Source organism: Schistocerca serialis, chromosome 4, assembly GCF_023864345.2.
Source record: "Schistocerca serialis cubense isolate TAMUIC-IGC-003099 chromosome 4, iqSchSeri2.2, whole genome shotgun sequence".
Classification (NCBI taxonomy): Eukaryota; Metazoa; Arthropoda; class Insecta; order Orthoptera; family Acrididae; genus Schistocerca; species Schistocerca serialis.
Genome location: NC_064641.1, coordinates 468,110,371 through 468,133,864, shown reverse-complemented (window position 1 = coordinate 468,133,864; position 23,494 = coordinate 468,110,371). Strand labels below are relative to the sequence as shown.

Here is a 23,494-nt window from a genome sequence, read left to right as displayed (position 1 = left end):
ATAGCCAACATCGCTGTAAATTGACCGGCCATTGTCCGATCTTCCCTTGAGTTCGGGATCTGGCCGGCCAGTTTGCGAAGTGACGTAGACAGATCGGCCACAATCGGAAGAAAAACGAAGAGTGGATGAATAAGAATAATTTCATTGTGTTTGTAATCTATATTATCAGTCTCACTTATAAAAAACATAAACTTTATACAATCGATTCACTTTATAAATCTTTTTAATTCAACCGGTATTCACTTATTACAACAAGTTAAGCTTTTATGACATTTGGAATTATACAATATTTTGTTACGCCTGCATTGGAGCCGTTTGTGGCGCATTTAGTAGAGCAGTTGCATTGGTTTTATCCTTGGCCACTGGTCAGTGACTGTAAAGTCGATATGGTTCGTAATGATTTTTCTTCTTTGCCCACGGATTCCGGCGTGAGAAGTTCCTCGTGTAGAACAGGGAACTCGTTTCGGGAATACAGTTGCTTGAGAACACCATATTTTTCCCCAGACCGTAGAAAGTGCCTTCGACGTTCAAGACAACGGCAAGAACTCTTCTGGGATCTCTGCGACCTCTTCAACATCTGGTATACGGATGCGAACATTGTCTCCAACTGTTGCAGGTGGGAATTTTGCATCTGAATTTTGAAGCATCTTTGCACCTTGTACTTACAAATTGTCGTGAGCTCCTGCATTCTCCTTCCTGATTTCTAGTTTATTACAGCATAGTCTGCAAATAATTTTCATTCCATACCATTACCCTGCTTTATTACTTCTTCCACAAATTACGTGCACGTCTTTACCGCAGGATACACACTGAAGAGTCGAAGAAACTGTCACACGTATCTAATATCGTGTAAGGCCCCAGCAAGCACGCAACAGTGCCGTAACACGACGTGACATGGACTCTTACGTAGTGCTGGAGGGAATTGACACCATGTCTGGGAAGTTTGGTGGCCAGCGGAAGGGTTTAAACTCACAAGAGTGTTCCTGGGCCAACTGTACCAATTCTGGACATGTAGGGTGCCACATAGTCCTGCTGGAACTGCCCAAGTCCGTCGGAACGTACAATGGTCATGAATGGATGCAGGTGGTCAGACAGTACGTGTCACCTGTCGGGACCATATCTATACGCATCAGAGGTCCCATATTGCTTCAACTGCACACGCCCCACACCATTACAGAGACTCCACCAGCTTGAACATTCCCCTGCTGACATGCAGATCCTCCACCAGCTTGAACAATCCCCTGCTGACACTGCATCGGCGGATTCGTGAGTTTGTCTCCACACCCATACACGTTCATCCGCTCGATACAATTTGAAACGAGATTCGTACGACCAGGCAACATGTTCCCAGTCATCAACAGTCCAATGGTGGTGTCGACGAGTCCAGGCTAGGCGTAAAGCTTCGTGTCGTGCAGTCATCAAGGGCACACGAGTGGGCCTTCGGCTCCGAAAGCCCATATCGATGATGTTTAGTGGAATGGTTCGCACGCTGACACGCAGTGATGCCGGAGATTTGATGTTTTAGCGGATTTCTGATATTCACGGCACACTTCTGAAATACGGGAAAATCCCCACTTCATCGCTACCTCGGAAATGTCTCATCGCTCGTGCGCCGACCTAACATTACATTCAAACTCACTTAAATCCTGATAACCTGTCTTTATAGCAGTAGTAATCGATCTAACAACTGCACCAGACACTTGTCTTATATACGTAGGCGTTTCCGACCGCAGCGCCGTATTCTGCCTGTTTACATATCTCTGAGTTTGAATACGCATGCCTAACTAGCTTCTTTGGCGCTTCAGTGTACAACAATGACTTGCACTACAACTAACGACACAGAATATTTTCGCCTTGTTATTGTCAAGTAACTGGTCTCGACTTTCCTTTGGTTCTACCTCCACGGCGGCAGTTTCATGGTTGGAAGTAGTCCCTACAGTTGTAGCATCTTCCATTTCTTGTCCGACTTTCTCAAGGTCTTCCTCTGTCACTAGGTTATGAACAATTACTTTAGGCAGATTTGAAGTACTCAGCCCCACTTTTGCTTTACAGCCGAACACTGGCTTGTATCGCGACTGCTGAATTCCTTGATGAAAAGAACGGTTTTTTATGAATTGGATGAATCGAAGACTCTCAGCCCATGTGCTGAGTTATTTGTCTGCATCCATTTCATTATCATACTCTTTACATCGTATCTGGCCCGTTCAGTGAAACCTTGGCTTTGGCTGTGTCTGGGTTTTTCATGTATCAATTTCAGTTAAGGCCACATGTTATTTAGCTCATTTATAATTTGGTTCGAAAACTCTCTACCATTATCCGGCTGCATCACACTTGGAGCACCTACAGTGGTAAAGATGTCAAGCAAATGGCAAGCAACTTCTGCTGCTCTTTTGCTTTTCAGGAGTCGCAATAGTGTAAACATGTTTAAGTGATCTTGTGTAGAGTATTGAGTATGAACTTCCCGTCAGGGCTACTTTGCATGTCTATCAGCTCTACCTAGCACCTTGAGTTAAATTCTTTAAATATTAGAGGTCTGGAAACTAAACCTTTGTTTGGATTAGATAGTTTAGTCTGACAAGGTTTGCAAAAGCGAAGACACAAAGTAATGACATCTTTGGTGACATTTATGTACTTAAACTGCAGTTCCTTTTCCATCCGTATCCGACCTCCATGTCCAATTTTCTAGTGAGTGTCGTGCAGGATTTCGAACAGTTCTACGGTATGAACATAGTACAAAATAGCGTTGTTGTCTCCTGTTACTGGTGGAATAAGCTTCTCTTTTCCGCCGACTTCAATAACGTCACATTTGTTTGGTCGATGATAGTCAACACTCCCTTTTCTCTACTTTGCTCTGTCTTAATGTCCTCTAAAAAAATTTGTCTCTTATGATTATTCCGGTACTATTTGCTTTTTCTTGCAGTAGCGTATTCAGAGATTCCAGGAACCTGATTTTCACATCAAATGTCGTTTCCGCATTTGCATGTATCCCACTTTCATCGTGAATTTCGTTCCCGTGTGAAGTAGCCATGGGTTAGCCTACGAAAGAATGATACAAACAAGTGAAATCGAATTCCATTACGTGTGATCAACCCGGGTCCCCACTACCAAATAATTTGTACCGGTATGTTCGATTAACGATTTAGGGTATGTCCATTAATTACGTGAGCTCAATTAGTCCGGCAATTCCCATTTAAAGGGGGGTCAATTAAAATCTGAAAATTGTTCAAATAGCTCTAAGCACTATGAGACTTAACTTCTGAGGTCATCAGTCCCCTAGAACTTAGAACTACTTAAACCTAACTAACCTAAGACATCACACACATCCATGCCCGAGGCAGGATTCGAACCTGAGACCGTAGCGGTCGCGCGGTTCCAGACTGTAGCGCCTAGAACCGCTCGGCGCTCGGCCACCACGGCCGGCAATTAAAATCTCACTTTAACTTTTTAATTCAGAAAACCCCATTATTAGAAAATATAGCTGTTTGTTTTATAAAATTAATCCCGAGCATAGAGAATATTAAAGTATGCACCAGTCTTTATGTAGACTGTGATCTGAGCTGAATGCGTTATACGCGCGTATGCCCGGGATTGCCTGATCTGGAAGGCGTGCTGCGCAAGAGCCACATTTCACTTAGGAAGTTCCCTCCCAAAGCGGCCGAATTCACTCATGTCAGTTGAGAAAAAAGTCGTGATAATCTGCAACTCACAAATGTATGTTACTGGGTCGAAAATGAATTTGTACCTAAACTTTTATAGTGTGTGTGTGTGTGTGTGTGTGTGTGTGTGTGTGTGTGTGTGTTAATTGGCCTGCTAATAAGTCGAAATAAACGTCCCAGAGAGAGGCTAATCTTTTGTGAAAGGGAGCTAAGCTCAAGTTCACTGGCAAGAATTTACTTAGAGATCTAATAAATTTAGAAACTGAGATAGTACGTAACGATAAGACTCGGAAGAGGTTACTTTCGTATTAATAGTCAGTTCAGTTAATTAATCTGTATCAGTAAAAGGTCAATGTTTTGTCGATCTGCTACGTTAGGCCGACTATTTTCAAGAACCTTTTTGTCAGTCTGTCCGATGGTTATATACAAGAATACTAGGGCCTACTCAGGGTTGGTGTGACCAAAGCAAGGTGTTTTCGCTTCTTAAAAAAGTGTTTAACACTTTAATACAATTTCTCTATAAAGACATGTTTTTATTAAAGTGTTTTAATTAATGTTTGAAACAAACAAAAAACTTTTCAGTTTACGAGTATTTTCCGTTGTTTGTCAGTAAACTGTTTTATACAGATTACAATAGAGGAAGCACACGAATGCCGGTGGAGTGGGTGAGGAATTAAGGAAGATGGTGTCGCCGCCTGATTTGTATTTACTTACTTGAAGAAATTATTTTCAAAAAACCGTGATCGTAGAGAGCCATTTGGCAGCTGTCAAAACAGTTTAATTAAACTCGTTATAATGATAACGTAGTTATCCTTTTCTCATGGGCTTTCACAGAAAAACTGTAATACATGAAAGACAAGTTTTAAGTATGTTTAGTAAATCTTTCTATATAAAATGGCCAGGGTAGACCTCAACCTGGAGGTTGCTGGAGGGAGATGGTACCACATTGGCACATAAAAATGACCTAATTCCCGTAAATTCCAGGGAGGCGGCCCATGAGCTCTGACGCCACATTCAGTCACATCTCAGATGTCTTCGACCGGGTCCAGACCTGGCGAGTCGGGAGGCCAGGGCATCAATTGTGACTCGTCAGTGTGTTCCTCAAATCACTCCATCACATTCCTGGCATAGTTACATGGCGTATTATCTTGTTGAGAAATGCCACTGCTGTCGAGAAACACGATCGTCATGAAGGGGTATACGTGGTCTGCAACCAGCGTACGATACCCCTTGGCCGTTAGGGTGCCTTGCACAAGCTCCACTGGACGCCTGGATGCCCACGTTAATGTTGTCCAGAGCATAACGGAGCCGCTGCCAGCTTGTCTCCGTACTGCAGTACAGGTGTCAAGGAGCTGTTCCCCTGGAAGAAGACGGTTTCGCAGCCTCTCATCGGCATGATGAAGAAGGTATCGGGATTCATCAGACCATGCAACTTTCTGCCTTTGCGCCAAGTCCAGTGCCGATGGTCACGTGCCCATTTCAGTCATAGCTGCCGACGTCGTGGTGTACGCATTGCACATGCATTGGTCGTCGGCTGCGGAGGCCCATCCTTAGCAGTGTTCGCCCCACTGTGTGTTCAGACACACTTGTACTCTGCCCAGAATTAATTCCTGATGTTAGAACCGCCACAGTTCGCCGCCTGTCCTGTTTTACCAATCTGTCCAGCCTACGACGTCAGGCATCTGTAATGACGGATGGCCGCACAACCCCACGACGTCTGGACGTGATTCCACCTTGGTTTCGCCGTGTGTTGAAGACACTCACCAGCGCACTCCTCGAACACCGACAAGTCGTGCAGTTTCCGTAACGCTCGTGCCGAGCCTCCGGCCCATCATACGCTACCCTCGTTCAAACTCAGAAAGATCGCGCGCCTTCCCCATTCTACACACGGACAGCACCCTCACTAATACTACATGTACTATGCTCGTGTCTGATTAGCCGTCATTCCTCGCCAGGTAACGCTGCTATCGCCTGGACCGGTTTATATCGATAGTCGGTCGGTGGTCATAATGTTCTGGCTGATCAGTGTATAAGAAAGAACAAGTGACGGGACGGAATTACTTAAATTTTTTGGAAAATTCATTTGACGAACACCTTGAGGACGCCCCTTTGGCCACGCCGACTGCACTCTACTTCCAGCACGACGGAGCCCTTTCACATTTTACCTGACGAGTGAGGGAAGATCTCAGCCGCACTTATCTTAATCGCCGGGTTGGTCTTGGCAGTACAGTTTAACTAGCCACCATAATTTCCAGGCCTTAATAATTTTTTGTTTATCGACCCTTACAGCACAGTGGTACGTTTTCCCAATAGTGCAGAAATGCATTGAAGTTGACGGTGGGTTTTCGAACAGTTAATTGTGAAATGTAAAACTGTTGTAATGTGACGTTTACGATAATTCTTAGAGGTCAGTGTGTTAAAATACTTACTTTTCAGTCGATACTTTATAAAACACATGTTGTAAGGTTTACCATTTGTTATAAACGTGTTAAACTGAAAATTTATTGAATAATACTTAAGATAAATAACAACGTACATTAAATGTGCTCTAGCTCCTAAACTGTCCGAAGTGGGACGTTTAGCCATATGAAGTTCTCTGTTTCAAATTATCGTTCTTGTCATATCCCCGAATATTGACCATTCCTCCTGGGATCCCTTGTATAGAACGGCAAGTTTCATATAGACGCATTACTATCTCGTATAAAACAAAAAAGAGTTTTACATACTTGAGGATCTTCATGATACAATAAAACAGGAGGGCTAGTTGGAAGGGGTACCTTCAGTTTCTCAACGTTAACCCTCTAAATAAAAAAAAATGGTTCAAATGGCTCTGAGCACTATGGGACTTAACTTCTGAGGTCATCAGTCCCCTAGAACTTAGAACTACTTAAACCTAACTAACTTAAGGACATCACACACATCCATGCCCGAGGCAGGATTCGAACCTGCGACCGTAGCGGTCACGCGGTTCCAAACTGTAGCGCCTAGAACCGCTCGGCCACCACGGCCGGCTAACCCTCTAAATAGCGCGCAGCGGCACAAAATGCCGCAACCCCAGTGTTGGCGGAAGTTCGTGTTAGTTCTTAGTCCCCTCACTTTCTTTTTACAGGAATTCCCAAGTTCACCCTTCCCCCAAGTATTGAACGTGTAGTCTGCTGATTCCTTCTATAACCAGTGAGAAACCATCCGCTTGTAACGCTGCCACCGACCGTCTTAAACAGTAATCGATGCTAATGTTATACCTCTGCGAGGAATTTTTGAGATGTGACCGTGATATAACCTATTGGAAACAGAACATTAAACTGGGATTCGTTTCCGAAGCACTCCAGCAAAGTATAATCAACGATAAATGGTGGGGCAGGAACAGACGTTCTCCCAGCACAAAGTAAGTTGTAACATTACATATTAAAACCGGTCGCCAGCTTAATTAGGCATTCTTGTGTCAAGCAAAATGATAAAGCAGAAGGCAGTGTCAGGCTAACCTAACTTTCCTTGTCGCACACACACCCACACACACACACACACACACACACACACAAACACACACACAAACACACACACACACACACACACACACACACGCACGCACTAAACTCTTTCCTTATAACTGTTCAAACTACAACACAGTAACCTAACCTTGCAGATAAATGTGCTTCTAACTAGTAAGTCAGATAAACAAATGGCCAATGAGATAGTAAACAGCAACATATGCCTCTCAACAACACGTACATTGTGAACTAGGTGCAACAGTTTATAAAGCCATTTAACGACACACATGAAACTAGTAGCAATACTGAACAGGGAAAGCCTTGAAATGATTCTGAATTTAAATCAGGGGTCTGCTAATGATCATACTCAGTTACTTCACTGCTTAGTACAGGGTCTCTATGCCCGAGCATTAAGCAACTTGCATCAAAATAGATACCACAGTAAATAGTTCTTTCTTAAACTAGGTGTGAAGCAACTAAACAGAATGCTAATCTAACTACCCAGGCTTTGAAGGAGCCTTTGTATTGTTTCATTAACTAACTAGCCCAGTACATGAGGACTCTTAAACTTTCATGGTTTGAAGAATCAAGCTCATCAACAAAACTACACCAGTATGTATGAGAAATGGTAAGTATTCTTATAATTAATTATTAATTAAGTAAAGCATAACAAACTATAACTCTTTAATTAACAAATGTGATTTCATAAGCAGTCCTTTGACATAATCAAAAATATAATTGCCTGTGCAACTGACAACACAACATTAGATTCAGGTTCAATCACTTTCTCATAATAAATTAGGACACTCGGAATTAACTTCACTAGGATAGGATTCCTGTTCAGGTTTGTGACTTGAGATGATAACAGGTGTTAAGATACGACTTTTTAGCAACACTACGATTATTATTATAAAATCAACCAAATTTCACAAATACCTGCTCCGTTTACAGACTGCCAAATATAAACCATTTAGTGGCCGGCTGGTGGCACTGGTGGCGCAATTTGCAGTGGCTGTTAACCTGGCGGCGATGCAATCACAGCAATACCGTTGACCTCGTCTGTTACATATTTTCTCGGCGTCGGTATCATATTTTTAGGGCCAGAAACCATGCCATGATAATGGTATCACCAAATTCAAGTCCAGAAATACGAGCCACAGTGATCCGCTACTTCTAGCGAGGTGTTGACCACAGCACTGTTCAGCCCACACTCCTTGCTCGTTACAAAGGACGAGATGGCACTTGTGCTCCAACCACACCTTTTCCACTCCGCCAGGCTACTTCCGTAGTTGCGGGGCTTCACCACATCTTTTACATTCAACACTACGTTCCCTAACTATGGACCAAGTCATTTACAGTACATTACATAACAATCATTCCATTAGTTATTTAAATCCACAGTCATAATTTAAACAATATCGTTCAAAAATGCTCATAACTGAAACATGTATACACAGTCAAAGAATTTCCATAACAGATACAACATTATACATAAGCAATACTGAAACTGACATAGAAAATAAAATAGGTCAAAAATAGGTGTAACATGCTGAACTGAAAACATCGCACAGACGGCACTTCATACCGCGCGCGGTAATCTACGTACTAACTTTGGCTATCTCCCTTTGCTTTTACCGTTGTTTGTGCTAACCTTCGCTGCATACTACGATAAGTGCAATGTATGTAATTACGTCTTTGCTCCCATTTTCTTCTCTAGGAATAGGACAATATACGAGGGCCGTTCAGAAAGTAACCTCCGGTTGATTTAAAAAAATACACCAAGTTAAATAAAAATATTTTAATATATACATCTTACAACTACATCTTTGCACTATTTTTCTACATAGTCTCCATAGCGATTGAGGCACTTATCGTATCTCTTCACAAGCTTTGAAATTCCTTCTGCATAAAAATCACCCGCTTGTGCCTGGAGCCAGCCTGTGACCGCATCTTTGAGCTCTTCGTCGTCATCAAACCGTTGTGACCCGAGCCATTTCTTCAAATGCATGAAGAGGTGATAATCACTTGGCGCCAGGTCTGGGCTGTAAGGTGGATGGTTGATAACGTCCCACTTGAAGGACTCAAGAAGGGCCGTTGTTCTGCGAGCAGATTGAGGACGGGCGTTATCGTGCAAAAAAACGATACCGGAAGTCAGCATACCACGGCGTTTGTTCTGTATAGCCCGTCGTAACTTTTTTATTGTTTCACAGTACACGTCTTGATTAATGGTCGTACCACGTTCCATGAATTCAACCAACAACACCCCTTTGGCATCCCAAAACACCGTTGCCATCAGTTTTCTGGCAGAAAAATCTTGCGAGGCTTTTCTTGGTTTGGTAGGCGAATTTGAATGTGCCCACATCTTTGATTGTTCTTTTGTCTCAGGGTTCACGTACTTAATCCAGGTTTCGTCACCGGTCACGATTCTGTTTAACAATGGTTCTCCTTCGTCCTCATAACGTGACAGAAAGTCTAATGCAGAGGCCATTCCTTGAGTTTTGTGGTGGTCGGTAAGAATTTTGGGCACCCATCGTGCACAGAACTTACGGTAACCCAATCTTGCTGTCACTATCTCGTACAAGAGAGTCTTAGAAATCTGTGGAAAACCAGTAGACAACTCCGACATTGAGAAACGTCGATTTTCACGAACTTTTGCATCAACTGTCTGAACGAGTTCGTCAGTCACCAATGATGGTCTACCACTCCTCTCTTCATCATGAACGTTTTCTCGTCCACTTTTAAATAAACGTACCCATTCTCGGACAACTCCTTCACTCATAACTCTTGGTCCGTACACGGCACAAAGCTCACGATGAATAGCTGCTGGAGAATATCCTTTGGCTGTAAAAAACCTTATGACAGCACGCACTTCACATTTGGCGGGGTTTTCTATTGCAGCACACATTTCAAACTGCCACAAAAACTAAACTAGCGCAGGTACGACGTTCACTCGACCACGGCTTGATGCCGACTGACCTGTTGAGTGCGTGAACGCACAGATGGCGTCGCTACTCCCCCCACAATCCGCACTGTGACCAATCGGAGGTTACTTTCTGAACCGCCCTCGTACATGATGAAGGTACACCTCAGTTACTTCGTGGGCTGCCTGAGGATGAAGATGAAGGGATAGACCCTCCACGCGATTTCACCGATGTCAGTGAAGGGGAGGAAGAAAGTGTCAACGTGAATTGCCACGGTAGCGACTCAGAACAGTCCGGGGACGAACTTTCGAATTCCTTAGGTGATAGTCAACTCAATCATTACCGTTTTTACTTCGGAAAAGATGGAAAAAAATTTTGAATAAGCAATTCCTTATCCTTGTCGAATAAAACGAAATCAAAAAACATTATAAGAGTATTGCCAGGCCCAACCCGCGCGAGAAGAAATATCCTCGGTATTAGACGCGTTTGTGAGACTCATTCCTACAAATATGATTGACAAAGTTGTTGGTTACACAAACCTATATATTTCAGAACGGAGATGTACGATTCACTATATGAGGGAAAGAGATTTTAGGTTTACTTCTTCTACGTTAATCGAAGCCCTTTGTAGAGTTCTATTCTTGACCGCTCTCAACATATTAGCCTCGCCAATACCCGAAGAGCTTGGAAATGTAGTGGTACAGGGATGATAGCTTGCCGACGTGCGTTTTCCTATAACTGATTTATGTACCTACTGAGAAGCATCAGGTTTAATCAAAGGGCGACCAGGTATTGCCAGAACAGTATGATAAATTAGCAGCCATTAGGGAGATATACAGGGACATTGAAAATACTCCCTATCAGAATTCGTGACCGATGATGAAATGCTGCTTCCCTTTCGAGGTCGCTGCAGTTTCATCTAATTCATGCCTGCCGAGCCGGCAAAGTGCGGTCTGAAATTGTATGACATTTGCGACAACAGAACATTTTACACGCACAACTTTGAGATATACTGCGGCAACAAAGGGAAGGTCCTTACTTTACATCGAACATACCGTTCGACATAGTCAGTCGACTGATTCAGCCAATTTTAGGTTCTCACAGAAATGTGATCACCGACAGTTACTACACTAGCTCTGCATTGGTGCAGTTTCTTCTGGAGAACGGTGTAACATTTCCTTGAACAATGAAAAAGAATAAAAAAGAAATCCCCTCCGATTTTCCGGATCTGAAATACCGAGAAAAGGGCTCTTCTCTCTTTGGATTCCAGAACGTTTGCACCCTGGTATCTTATATGACAAAGAAGGAAAAATGTGCCCTGTTATCTACAATGCATGATTGCGAGGAAACAGACACAGAAACTGGAAAATCTAATAACGGACTATAACCATACCAAGGGGGACGTGGATACAGTTGACCAAAAGTGTTCGCTTTATTCGACTTCAAGAAAAACGAAAATTTGGACGCTGACGACATTCTTCAGATTTTTGAACATGCCAGGAATAAATGCACACATATTTTGAATGTGGAATAAGACAGATCAAACACGCAGTAGACAGGACTTCCTGGAAAATATGGATTTCGGGCGTCTTGAAGAACATTACAAAGACCGTGAAAAACTTAAGAATTTGCCAAAGGGTATATACCGAATAGCAAGACAATCGAATGAAAAAACCGTAGGTTCTTGCCAGGAATGTGGCCCACGCAAGAATAACAAGACTACTATACGTTGTACGACATGCAAACATTTTGTATGCAGCAGTCACTCAACACGTCAAGTAGTTTCCGATTGCTGTCGTCGAAGACAAGATGGGAAATAGTACTCCAGAATGATTGATATTTAGCATTTGCATATTTTATATACGTTCCAATTTGTAACATCATTAGTTTCAGTTAACATGAGAGATTCATGTGTATGATTTATACGTAATTATTCAATATTCTACATTACTCAAAGCAAAAATATTGCTATTACAATATAAAGCATAGTTACGTACTAATTTACCTTTATCCTCTAAATTGGTACCGAAATTAAAATACACTACTGCCCATTAAAATTGCTACACCAAGAAGAAATGCAGATGATAAACAGGTATTCATTGGACAAATATATTATACTAGAACTGACATGTGATTACATTTTCGCGCAATTTGGGTGCATACATCCTGAGAAATCAGTACCCAGAACAACCACCCCTGGCCGTAACAACGGCCTTCATACGCCTGGGCATTGAGTCCAACAGAGCTTGGGTGGCGTGTATAGGTACAGCTGCCCATGCAGCTTCAACACGATACCACAGTTCATCAAGAGTAGTGACTGGCGTATTGTGACGAGCCAGTTGCTCGGCCACCATTGACCAGACGTTTTCAATTGGTGAGAGATCTGGAGAATGTGCTGGCCAGGGCAGCAGTCCAACATTTTCTGTATCCAGAATGGCCCGTACAAGACCTGCAACATGCGGCCGTGCATTATCCTGCTCAAATGTAGGTTTTCGCAGGGATCGAATTAAGGGTGTAGCCACGGGTCGTAACACATCTGAAATGTAACGTACATTGTTTAAAGTGCCGTCAGTGCGAACAAGAGGTGACCGAGACGTGTAACCAATGGCACCCCATACCATCACGCCGAGTGATACGCCATTATGGCGACGACGAATATACCCTTCCAATGTGCGTTCACCGCGATGTCGCCAAACACGGATGCGACCATCATGATGCTGTAAACGGAACCTGGATTCATCCGAAAAAATGACGTTTTGCCATTCGTGCACACAGGTTCGTCGTTGTGTACACTATCGCAGGCGCTCCTGTCTGTGATGCAGTGTCAAAGGTAACCGCAGCCATGGTCTCCGAGCTGATAGTCCATGCTGCTGCAAACGTCGTCGAACTGTTCGTGCAGATAGTTGTTGTCTTGCAAACGTCCTCATCTGTTGACTCAGGGATCGAGACGTGGCTGCACGGTCCGTTACAGCCATGCGGATAAGATGCCTGTCATCTCGACTGTTAGTGATACGAGGCCGTTGGGATCCAACACGGCGTCCCGTATTACCCTCCTGAACCCAGCGATTCCATATTCTGCTAACAGTCATTGGATCTCGACCACCGCGAGCAGCAATGTCACGATACGATACACCGCAATCGCGATAGGCTACAATCTGACCTTTATCAAGGTCGGAAACGTGATGATACGAATTTCTCCACCTTACACGAGGCATCACAACAACGTTTCTCCAGGCAACGCCGGTCAACTGCTGTTTGTGCATGAGAAATCGGTTGGACACTTTCCTCTTGTCAGCACGTTGTAGGTGTCGCCAGCGGCGCCATCCTGGTGTGAATGCTCTGAAAAGCATATCACAGCATCTTCTTCCTGTCGGTTAAATTTCACGTCTGTAGCATGTCATCTTCGTGATGTAGCAATTGTAATGGCCAGTAGTGAAGATTATATTTTTCTGTGAGTTTAATGTCCTTATATTGTACTGACACTATACAAGTCATAATGCTTACAGAAATATACGGATGGTAGCATTTTAGAAACGGAGCATTTAGGTCCGCGCTCGGTATATCATGAGACAGTGACGCACGAGGTATTTAAAGGGTAAGAAGTAAACGTTTCTGCTGTGCTTCGACAAATGAAAATATCAACTGGTTTACATCTTCTTCTTTATTCTTGTGACTTGCGAAGTTCCTCATCGCACTCTCCTCAGGTTTAGTGGTAAAATGGTCCAAGGGATAGCCCGCCAAAAAACTGAACACAGATCAAGCACGATACAGGAAGAAGGTGTACTGAACTGTGAAGAAAGAAGCAAAATACAAACAATTAACCCTTAAACCTCGAGATATGTAGTATCTAGCGCTTTACTATAACCATGCTGTCCTGGCTGTGTGGTCGTGATGTTGGATCTGCGAAGGGGGAGATCCGTGTTCAAATCTCCTTCATGTCTTTTTTTTTTTTTAACAAAATTATGAACTTCCCTTGCGGTCATTGACCTGTCTGTTCTCCTTCTGTAGTTTTCGTAATTGTCATACTATACCTACGTTGCAGAACTTGTGGTAAGAATATATTACCGTCGCAAGAAAAATTGATGAATTGTTAAAGTAGGCGAGATCCCCCAGAGACCTCTCACAGAAATAAACACAACAAATAAACGGGTGTGAACTATGTTACAACAAAGGAACAGAAGATTCAAAACTTCCAAAACGGAACGCAAGGGTAATAACACGCGGTATTTGTGTAGAACAAATAGGAGATACGAGTGTCTGGAAGATCTTTCCCTACACCTCACATTTGAAAACGGACGTACAGCTCGACACAAATTTGAGATCAGCAAACAGACACGTCAGTGACCGAACACGAGGGAGATTTGAATCCAGATCTCCTCCTGTGACCACAGAACAACCAAACCGTGGCAACTCAAACCCGCTCGATGTTGCACATCCTGAGCTCGGACCATTCACTGTTTTTATTTTGCTTCTCTTTCCGCATTTCAGTACACGTTCTTCCTCTTTATATGCTTGATCTGGGTTCAGTTTTCGACGCGCTATGCAATGGGCCATCGTACCACTAAATCTGAGGGGAATGCGAGGAGGATTTTCCCTTGTGATAGTTGCAAAAAGTATTATCCTTGATGTTTATCCAATGTGAGTGGGAAAAAGTTGAGCCATGATTGGTACATATTCGTAAAAATGTATTTATCAGCTGCCTGCTGACCTAAAATATTCGAAATCAGCTGAACTAGTACTTACTGGTTGGATCACAGCGTAGTTCTTACATTTTTGGCAGATTGAAAAGCGCCAGTGATTTCTTCTTCCTTGTCCACTTTCCACGCCCATGACGAAATCGGAAGGTGATAGACACGTTCATTATAGGACAAGAAATACTTGACTCCTTGAGCAACTGGTCGACCTTGTCATTGTAAACCAATACTACATAAAGAAGATTCTCGTAACTCTTCGCTGACTTATCAATGATTCTCCTACAATTTCCAGCGTTTGAACATTCATTTTACTGTTCTACTTTGGGTTTTCAATAGATTGAAATACGCTCTCTGTACCTGACGCTATCAGCAGGTCCTGGAGCGCTGGAAGACGATAAAATTTGAAAGCCTTTCGAATCGCTGTCACTTCCACAGTGAAAACTACACAATATGGGTCAGGTACATATTGTTGTTCGTTTCAAAGGGGTTGTCCACTTAACTAACAATCAGTAGGAATTTCTTTTGCTACTCTTTTTTCTCTTTCCTAGAGAAGGCAACCGCCTAAGTTGTGGTACACCAAAAAGACAGAATCTGTTTCTATTCTTCTGGAATCATAGTTATCTGTTACTGATATGTTATGGGACAGGTTCATTTACCACGCAGAGGATGCACCAGTCCACCCCCACCAGTATCCAGGGCACCTCCAAACAGGTCCTCTGGGGTCACTGGGGCTCAATTCGAAGCGGAAATCATCACTGAAGACAAATCTACTACAGGCAAAGAAGTTCTAGGCCTGGAGTACATTGTAAGAGATTGTATGTGTTGAAAGTGAACTATATGCAAACAAGCAGATACCAACTTTACACAATGTGTCAGGTTTCTGAGAAAGTTATACAAGTCCAGACTTGACAAAGCTGATGACAAAAGCACATAGAGAGAGAGAGAGAGAGAGAGAGAGAGATAGATGAAATACAGAGGTTATGCAGTGTGTGAGTGAATGAGTGTGTGTATGTGTTTTTGAAAATATTGTAGTATTAGAATACAGTGGAACTTCGATTTTACGTTCTCCGATTTTATGTTTTTAGCGATTCTATGCCATAAATTAGTAGCCCCTGTGAAAAACCCATTAGATCAATGCTGAAAATTCCCTCCGATTTTTTGACGAGTTCTTACTTGCTGTTACACATCTGTGATTTTTAACTATTCATGAAATTCATTACCACAAATTATTGTATAAACATTTTATTGTACATTTAATTTCCTTCACTTGTACAAATTTTATACATTGTATTGGTGAGGATCACAATTTCTAATCATGTATGACAATTACATATGTTTTTGCTACTATTTTGAGGGTTTTTACGTTTTTTTTTTTTTTTTTGCTCAGTTTTGCGGTTTTTAGATCCCATGAAAACGTAAAATAGGGCTTTCACTGTACTTATTTTTTTAACATAGCACAAGAAATCTGATACTTCTCAATCGCTTTAGGTACAAAATACTGAACTGTGATTGACTATTTCATTTTAATGAATGGTAAAAATATTTGCTATTTCCTGCCAGTGCCATCTAACATTTTTTTAAATTTCTCACCACTACCATCTTGCAGTTATTTAAATTTCCCCATCAGTATCATCATGGATTTGTAAATTTCCCACAACCGCCTTGTTGATGATGTTAAGCAACCAATGCGATAATTAAAATTTTTTTATTCGATGTGGCAGAGGAAGCCATCTCGGTTTGTGATGTCATATATAAGACAGCACAGCTTGCCATGTGACAGGTAAGGGGGAGATTGGCATGTGACATTATGTGATAATGTTATGCATAAGATGGTATGTGTTGTGATGTCACAGATGTAAACTAATTGAAACATGATTATGTACACCAGGGGCAGCTTAACTGTACTTAAACTGACCTTTTGAAGAAAGATAGTTACCACCGTTTCCCTGTGCTGGACTTTTACTACTGTCATCGCTGTAAATACCCATGTAAAATTGAGCATTTATTTTGCAGTAAAATTTTTAATCAGATTATTGAAATTACTAATTGACAGTAAAAATTAAGGTTAAAATTTTTAAAGCAAATTGAAAATGTTTTTTCTTGACAGCTTCTCTACAGCACAGATGGGTTTCTTCTTGTTAGAAAATTGTACTTGTATAAGAAGAATATGCTCAAAATAGACTGAGAGGGTATCAAATCATTTATTTTATAAAGGAAGTGCTGAGTATCAGACACTCAGATAAAGTGACTATATGTTGATTTTTATGAAGTCTGATTCCTCTTAAGAGGATAATAGTTTACAAACACATTCCCGAGGTCTAGGTATCAGTCTATTATGATGGGGAGAGTGGGAAGGTAGGTTATAGTGAAATGTAGCAGAGAATACCAAATAACACGTACAGGTGAAGAGGTTGTGGAAGAGCGTGGGGGGAGGGGGGGGGGGGAGTTTCAACAATGTAAAAAATCTTGGATCACAAGGTTCTTAAACTGCATTATCACTAGCTTGGAAATTTTTAACTTTCCTATTCACTATTTCTTTGACCAGCTCTCTCTTTACACTATCTCCAATAACTTCATAATACCAATTTCAGAAATATATGCTAAATATTTGCTTTTTCTTTTACAGGTTACACATTTCAAAATGACAACACTTGAAGAAGCTGAAGTAGTAGAAGCACAGAGCAGTAGCTCTATGCTGTATCCAATCCTGATAGTGACTGCAATTTTAACCATAATACATTACTGGCGAGAAAACTCACGTTTTGTAAAACTGGGCAACAAACTCCCAGGTCCTCCTACCCTGCCTTTCATCGGCAACATCCACATGATATTTGGTATTACCAGTTCAAATGGTGAGAAAATAAAACTGAGTTTCCTTGTTAATTATTACTGCTCATATCAAAGTGTCATAACAATGGAAAAGGCGTCTACACTTATTTTAGAATAAGACATTTTAGAAAATTTCTACTTACGTTAGTCAGTGTGGAAAGCAGGTGTGGGATTGTAATAAACAAATGCATTAGTTTCATAAGACTTGTTGTTAATTAGACAATTTGTTATTCCTGTTTCAGAGATAATGGAGAAAGCACTTGAGATAAGCAAGGACTATCCACCTGTAGTAAGAGGATGGATTGGAACCTGGAATCTGTTCGTATTTCTGATGGATCCAAGGGACATTGAGGTATGGTGAATGTAATTTTTAATATAGTTGGATTTTTCACTTCTTTTAGATGTTTCAGCTTATATTCCACAGACACCACAGAGACAACTGTCTGGAATGTAAAAGGAAGTAAAAGATGTACATTTTATTTTATTTTTATCTCAGTGCAAAACAATAGAATGACTTCAATTATGGAATCTTATACTAAGTGCTAATGTGAATAACTAAGAACCATGGTTTTAAGAAACCCTTTGAAAGTGCTCATATTCAGGAGAGCTTCAGGTCGGCTCAGAACAAATCCCATCTTCTGGTTGTGCTTGCTTGTGTCATTTGTTCTTATTGGATGTTACATCAGTATTCTCAAAAGATTGGTCTGATACAACTAAAAAAGCAAAAAAAGATGCTTAAGCTTGAGACACTGGTTGTGCTTGCTTGTGCCATTTGTTCTTATTGGATGTTACATCAGTATTCTCAAAAGATTGATCTGATACAACTAAAAAAAGCAAAAAAAGATGCTTAAGCTTGACACACAAAATAAAATTGATAGATGAGGAATTTACTGCCACCACTGCTGATCATTGTAACCATTTTGTAGATTATAAATTTTCTTTCTTTTGTCTTCGCTTGTACTAATTTATTGTGAAATGCAGTTGATATGTGACAACGAAGACCACATTAACATGCTTGTAAAAAAGAGGGAACAATATGTCTGAATAAGCATCACAAGTGAAAGTAGTTGTCCTACAAGATTAATTGACTAAGTAAAAAAAAGCAAGGTTTCAAACTAGATTTCTCTGAATTTTCCAGAGAAAATGATTCCTTGACAACCTGTAATATACCAATAGCTAGTTATGAATATGAAGGTGAGTGTAAATTTGGTTTAGATTTAGGAATCTCAGATCATTATACACTATTCACTTAAAGGAAAAAAAGGGGGGGACATTTCAGGTTGTAGACCAAACATAAATAGGAATTTAACAGTATGGCAGGTACGATAGAATCGGCTTTTGTTAACTGTATCTCATGTATCACAAAATTTGATAAATTACGTGATAAACTGCCCAAAAAAGACGTTTTCACCTTCCTCATCACTTGCATAGTTGTGGCTTTTACTCTGAAATTTCTTTTTCAATGCTGTACTCTTCTGACCATAGGAAACTGCTGTACGCAGCTATCAGTATAATGAAGATAAAAGCAAACATACATGATCAGTGCACTTGAGCGGAGTGCACCACGTCTTGTAACAATACAGACAGAATGAAATAAAATGTCTTCTCTGCTGAACCCTGGACAAGACCAACATAAGTGACGTAACGGAGAAATAACTGATGAACTGTGGATGGAGAAGGCAAAACCTTTTGCTTTCTCCAAATAATTGTCCATTTAGTATCTTCTGAGACCCCACATGCATCAGCAGAAATAATAAATTGTAAATCAGGAGAAACACTATCAATAGAGCCTCCATAATGCGTGGCTGGATTTCTTAAATGTTGGATACGTTACAGTCCAGGGGCCAATCAACAAATCTGTTGTATTAACCCCAAAGAAATTCATTCACAAGTTGAATACATGCAGGCAGGAATTTGCGGTGTAATAATGTTCACTACTCACAGCATTTTTAAATTTTAACAAACTGAGTATTTTTTCAAAAATAAAGTACCACTTATCGCAATTAAAAATCGTTCATTACTGGAATAATAACCGCGTGTGCGAGGGCTTAAATGAAATGGTACAGTATTAAACATTAATGTAAACTTCCGAAAAATTACTGAAATGAATTAAAGTTACAGTCCAGTCTAAAGCAGTCTAAAGTTAAAGCTCTGTAATTGCAAACCAACGAAATTCTGGCTGAAGATCACCTTCAAAATTAATCACAGAAAAGTTCAGCCTAGATCGCCTATCCCAAAATATTCAGTCCACAGGATAGAAATATTTTAGAGTATTCGTTATCGATACATGCCAATATCCCGAGTGCACAATGCAACAAGTTTGCCTGATGTTGAATTTCTAAGTTCTCAAGTTGAAAATATTTCAGTGCGTTCACTATCAATACACGTCAAAGTCACAGATACTTAGAAATACTTGGATTCACTTATTAGGTGGCCTATTACCGAACATACATACTGTTCCAGATCTCATCTTTGCTTGATGCGCGAATGCAAAAAGCGAACACACTTCTGACTTCCGAAACATACTTAACAGTATAAATTCTGTTTTATATATATGTATTGTACATGAATCTGCAGGTAAATTTCTTGGATTTTTATTGCTGTTCTTAATTTTCCTCTAATTTAAATAGTTTGATCACAAGTAATGGTTTTGTTCATGAAAACGTTACTTTGCCTTGTTATGTTGCCAAAAAATATAATGAATCATTACACTCATACATCCCTAATTATGTGTACTTAGAAATTCTGCCGCTACTTTCAATATTTCGTATCTCATTTGTTTGAAAATTGAGATTTTTTTATGTGAGCAATGTAAATTCCAGTCTGAGAATGAGAACTGAGGAAGCTAGTTGGCGACTTTTCCGTCAGAGTCTTTTAAAGAAGGATATATTCACGCTCTTTGTGCTCCAACAGGAGCGTTTTTCGGCTGGTTTCGTTACTTTCCCTACACAACAACGTATGTAGCTTATATAAGGCATGTACTCAGTAAACTTTTGACAGTTTATTTACATATTTAGACTTATTTACGTAATTTGACACAACAATTACATATGCATAGTATGAGGCTAACACAAAGTCGTTTGCTTTACTTTTTTCAGTACTTTGCTCATCGCCTGCAATTCTCGAAAACACCCAGTTTACTAGTTGTATCATAAAAGTGTAAAAATGTTATTAGAAATATTTTATTGAATTTGCGATCTTTCCAATTTCACATAATTTTTGCTAGTCATTGTAAGTTCATTTCAGGCAAATTAAGACCCTCTTTAGAACTTTTTGTTTGTTGTTGGACATATTTGTATAGGCTTGAAGTGCTCATTATATAGAGACAGTGCGTCATAAGCATTTATTAGTGTAAAAATACTGACTAAAAATATAGTCTGGTGACCTCAGAAACCTTGCGATGGCCCTAGAACCGTTGTCATGTGTTCACAACGTCATTAAAACTACATTTACGCCTCAGACTAGAAGTTACGCACATATACTGTATATGTGCAACTCTGAAACTCTCGATGTGGGTAACGATAATTATGTCAAAAAAAGTTTCGAAGTTGTACGAGAATATCATCTTAAAAACCTATATCACAAACTTCGACGATCTGCCATCAATAGAAATTATAGAAGTTGCCACCACCTCAAATGGTACTTTTCGTAACCAAATATAGTGGTTTTTAGGGTTTTTCTCGTGAATCTGTATGAACATATTTTGCTTTTGCAAGCACCCTAAGGTCCACCCAAGATCAAGCCTAATGCAAAAGAAACTACCGATTTGCTCAAGTTGCCTGGGCTGGAGAAAGTATGTAATGTTTAAATTTTAACTCTGTACTGTTGGATAGCTACAGTATGCTAGTTCTTCTGGTAGGTGTACCAATGGCCACTAGACCGGGCATTATGCAAAGCAGTTGACTCTTTATCTCTGTGATCAATAGAACCTTAGATATGACACCACCAACATCACCACCCCTACCACCCCCCCCCCCCTCCCCCCTCACACTGAAGAACAGCCTTTTCATGTTCGGCTTTTTGGAACATATGGCTGCACTGTCATGCGTGTAATGTTTAATAAGAAATTATATTGATTCTGTATTTCATCCCATTGCGCATTTGTGTGTATTTCCAATATTCCCTGAATTGTGTTGTGTTTAAACCGTTTCAAACCTTCTTGGACATAATCACAAAGATTGGGCTACTATATTTGAGATGGGGCCCAATCACACATCTTTCCCCAGGCCCAGTCCTGTTTCTCAGTGACCCTCTCTCTGACACATTCTAAACTTCGGTTGGTGCAAGAAGGGTGAAAATGAAAGGACTCTTATATTGCCTTAGTCCGTAATTTCCGAGAAAGTGACAGTCAACATTTTGATGCATCTGCTAACAAATGAGTCAGTAGCGTATTGGCTAAGAGCACAGTTTCAAATGTTTTCGCTCCATATTCAAATGTTTTCGCTCCATATTCAAATGTTTTCGCTTGTTGTTGCGGAAGTATGTGACATCAATTGTTCCAACATTTTTTATAGATCGAGAAATGCTATGGGATTATTGACAAAGGAAGTAAGTATTTCAAGTCATAGATTTTATCATCACAGATTTTATACAACCTTAATATTTGCTTTGATTTTTTACTTCTCAAGAGTACAAGTCCCCAGGGCGATGCATATCATAAAAATATTCAAAGAATACACATTCAGAGCACCCAGAGCGCACACAAAACTACTGTGGCACCACAGCTCGTGGCCTTCTGTAGTGGTATCGTGAGTTACTGTTCATACAAGACGCCACAAATTGCACATAGTTGCACGGCTTTCAATATGGCGTCAGTTTGAATAATGTGAGCGGGTAGGAATGTTACTGAGATGGTTACAGCATTAGAATGTGACAAGTGTTTGATACAGGGAAGACGAAAACCAAATGTTGGATCCGAAAATAAATTTCGCACGGGGATAAATCAGTGGTCACAAACACATTTATAAGAGAAATAACACTCGAAGCCGAAAATGTCTACAAAGGCAAACTAACCAAAAACTTATATATAAATATCGCCTGCAGACACACCACCGTTCCAAGATTTTAAATTCTTATTATATTCGTTGATACAGGCATTTCAAATAACTAATTTTTATTTTAGAAACTGCCACATCACACTCGGGAGCTATTTCGTGCATATAATCCACAAGTTATACAATGCTTGTTCTCACAAACCATGTTTATACAACTCATTTTTTTGGTTACCTGTATTACGTTTATTTATTTCACACACACACAAGCACACATACACTGCGTGGAAAATTAATCATAGCTTCTGTTCTTGTTGTTCCGGAAGATGCGAAAATGTACCTGCCAAACATTTTTTTTCACTCTTATCAGAGATAAAATGAAAACACGCTGCAATCAAATCGAGTACAGTAGCAATTACTCCACGGTAGCCGTGGCAGAATGCTTGTTTTGAAATACTGCCACCAGGGAGCAGTGATGGAAGGAAAGTGGCACAACAAAGTAAAATGAAGGCGAACTTTTTGTGGTGTGACTAAAGTTTCGTCTCTTAACATGCGCCACTAAATGCTGGGAGTCCACACATGCAATTGCAATGTGCCACTAGCCACAGCAATACTTTTGTTGCGGGTATGAACCCGGCTTAAGAGTACATGCAGTATTCCATGGCCAGTGGCTGCGCAGAAGCCGCCGTAAGAGAACGGACAACAGTTATGGTGGGGGACAGCGGGATAACGCAGAAGGAGTGATGTATACTCTGTCACCATCAGAATAAACTTGATGTAAACAAACACAAACGCGATGACTGGTCAAAAGCCGTAGCACATGTACACGGTTGTTGTTACGCTCTTGGAAGTAGGTCCAATGTATGTACATGTTAGATGTATTATTACTAAGTTACATTGGATGAGACTTTAATA

The 23,494-nt window shown here is 40.7% G+C and overlaps 1 protein-coding gene across 2 annotated transcripts in view; it reads left to right on the top strand.

Moving 5' to 3' along the window:
* LOC126475114 (cytochrome P450 4g15-like) overlaps positions 1 to 23,494 on the top strand; it is a 145,376-nt gene that overhangs the window by 5,017 nt on the left and 116,865 nt on the right. For both annotated transcript variants that reach the window (XM_050102701.1, XM_050102699.1), the window contains exons 2-3: positions 17,386 to 17,611; positions 17,831 to 17,940. In XM_050102701.1, coding sequence (XP_049958658.1) covers positions 17,401 to 17,611; positions 17,831 to 17,940 — 321 coding nt within the window. In that variant the 5' untranslated portion in view covers positions 17,386 to 17,400. The remainder of the gene's footprint in view (positions 1 to 17,385; positions 17,612 to 17,830; positions 17,941 to 23,494) is intronic.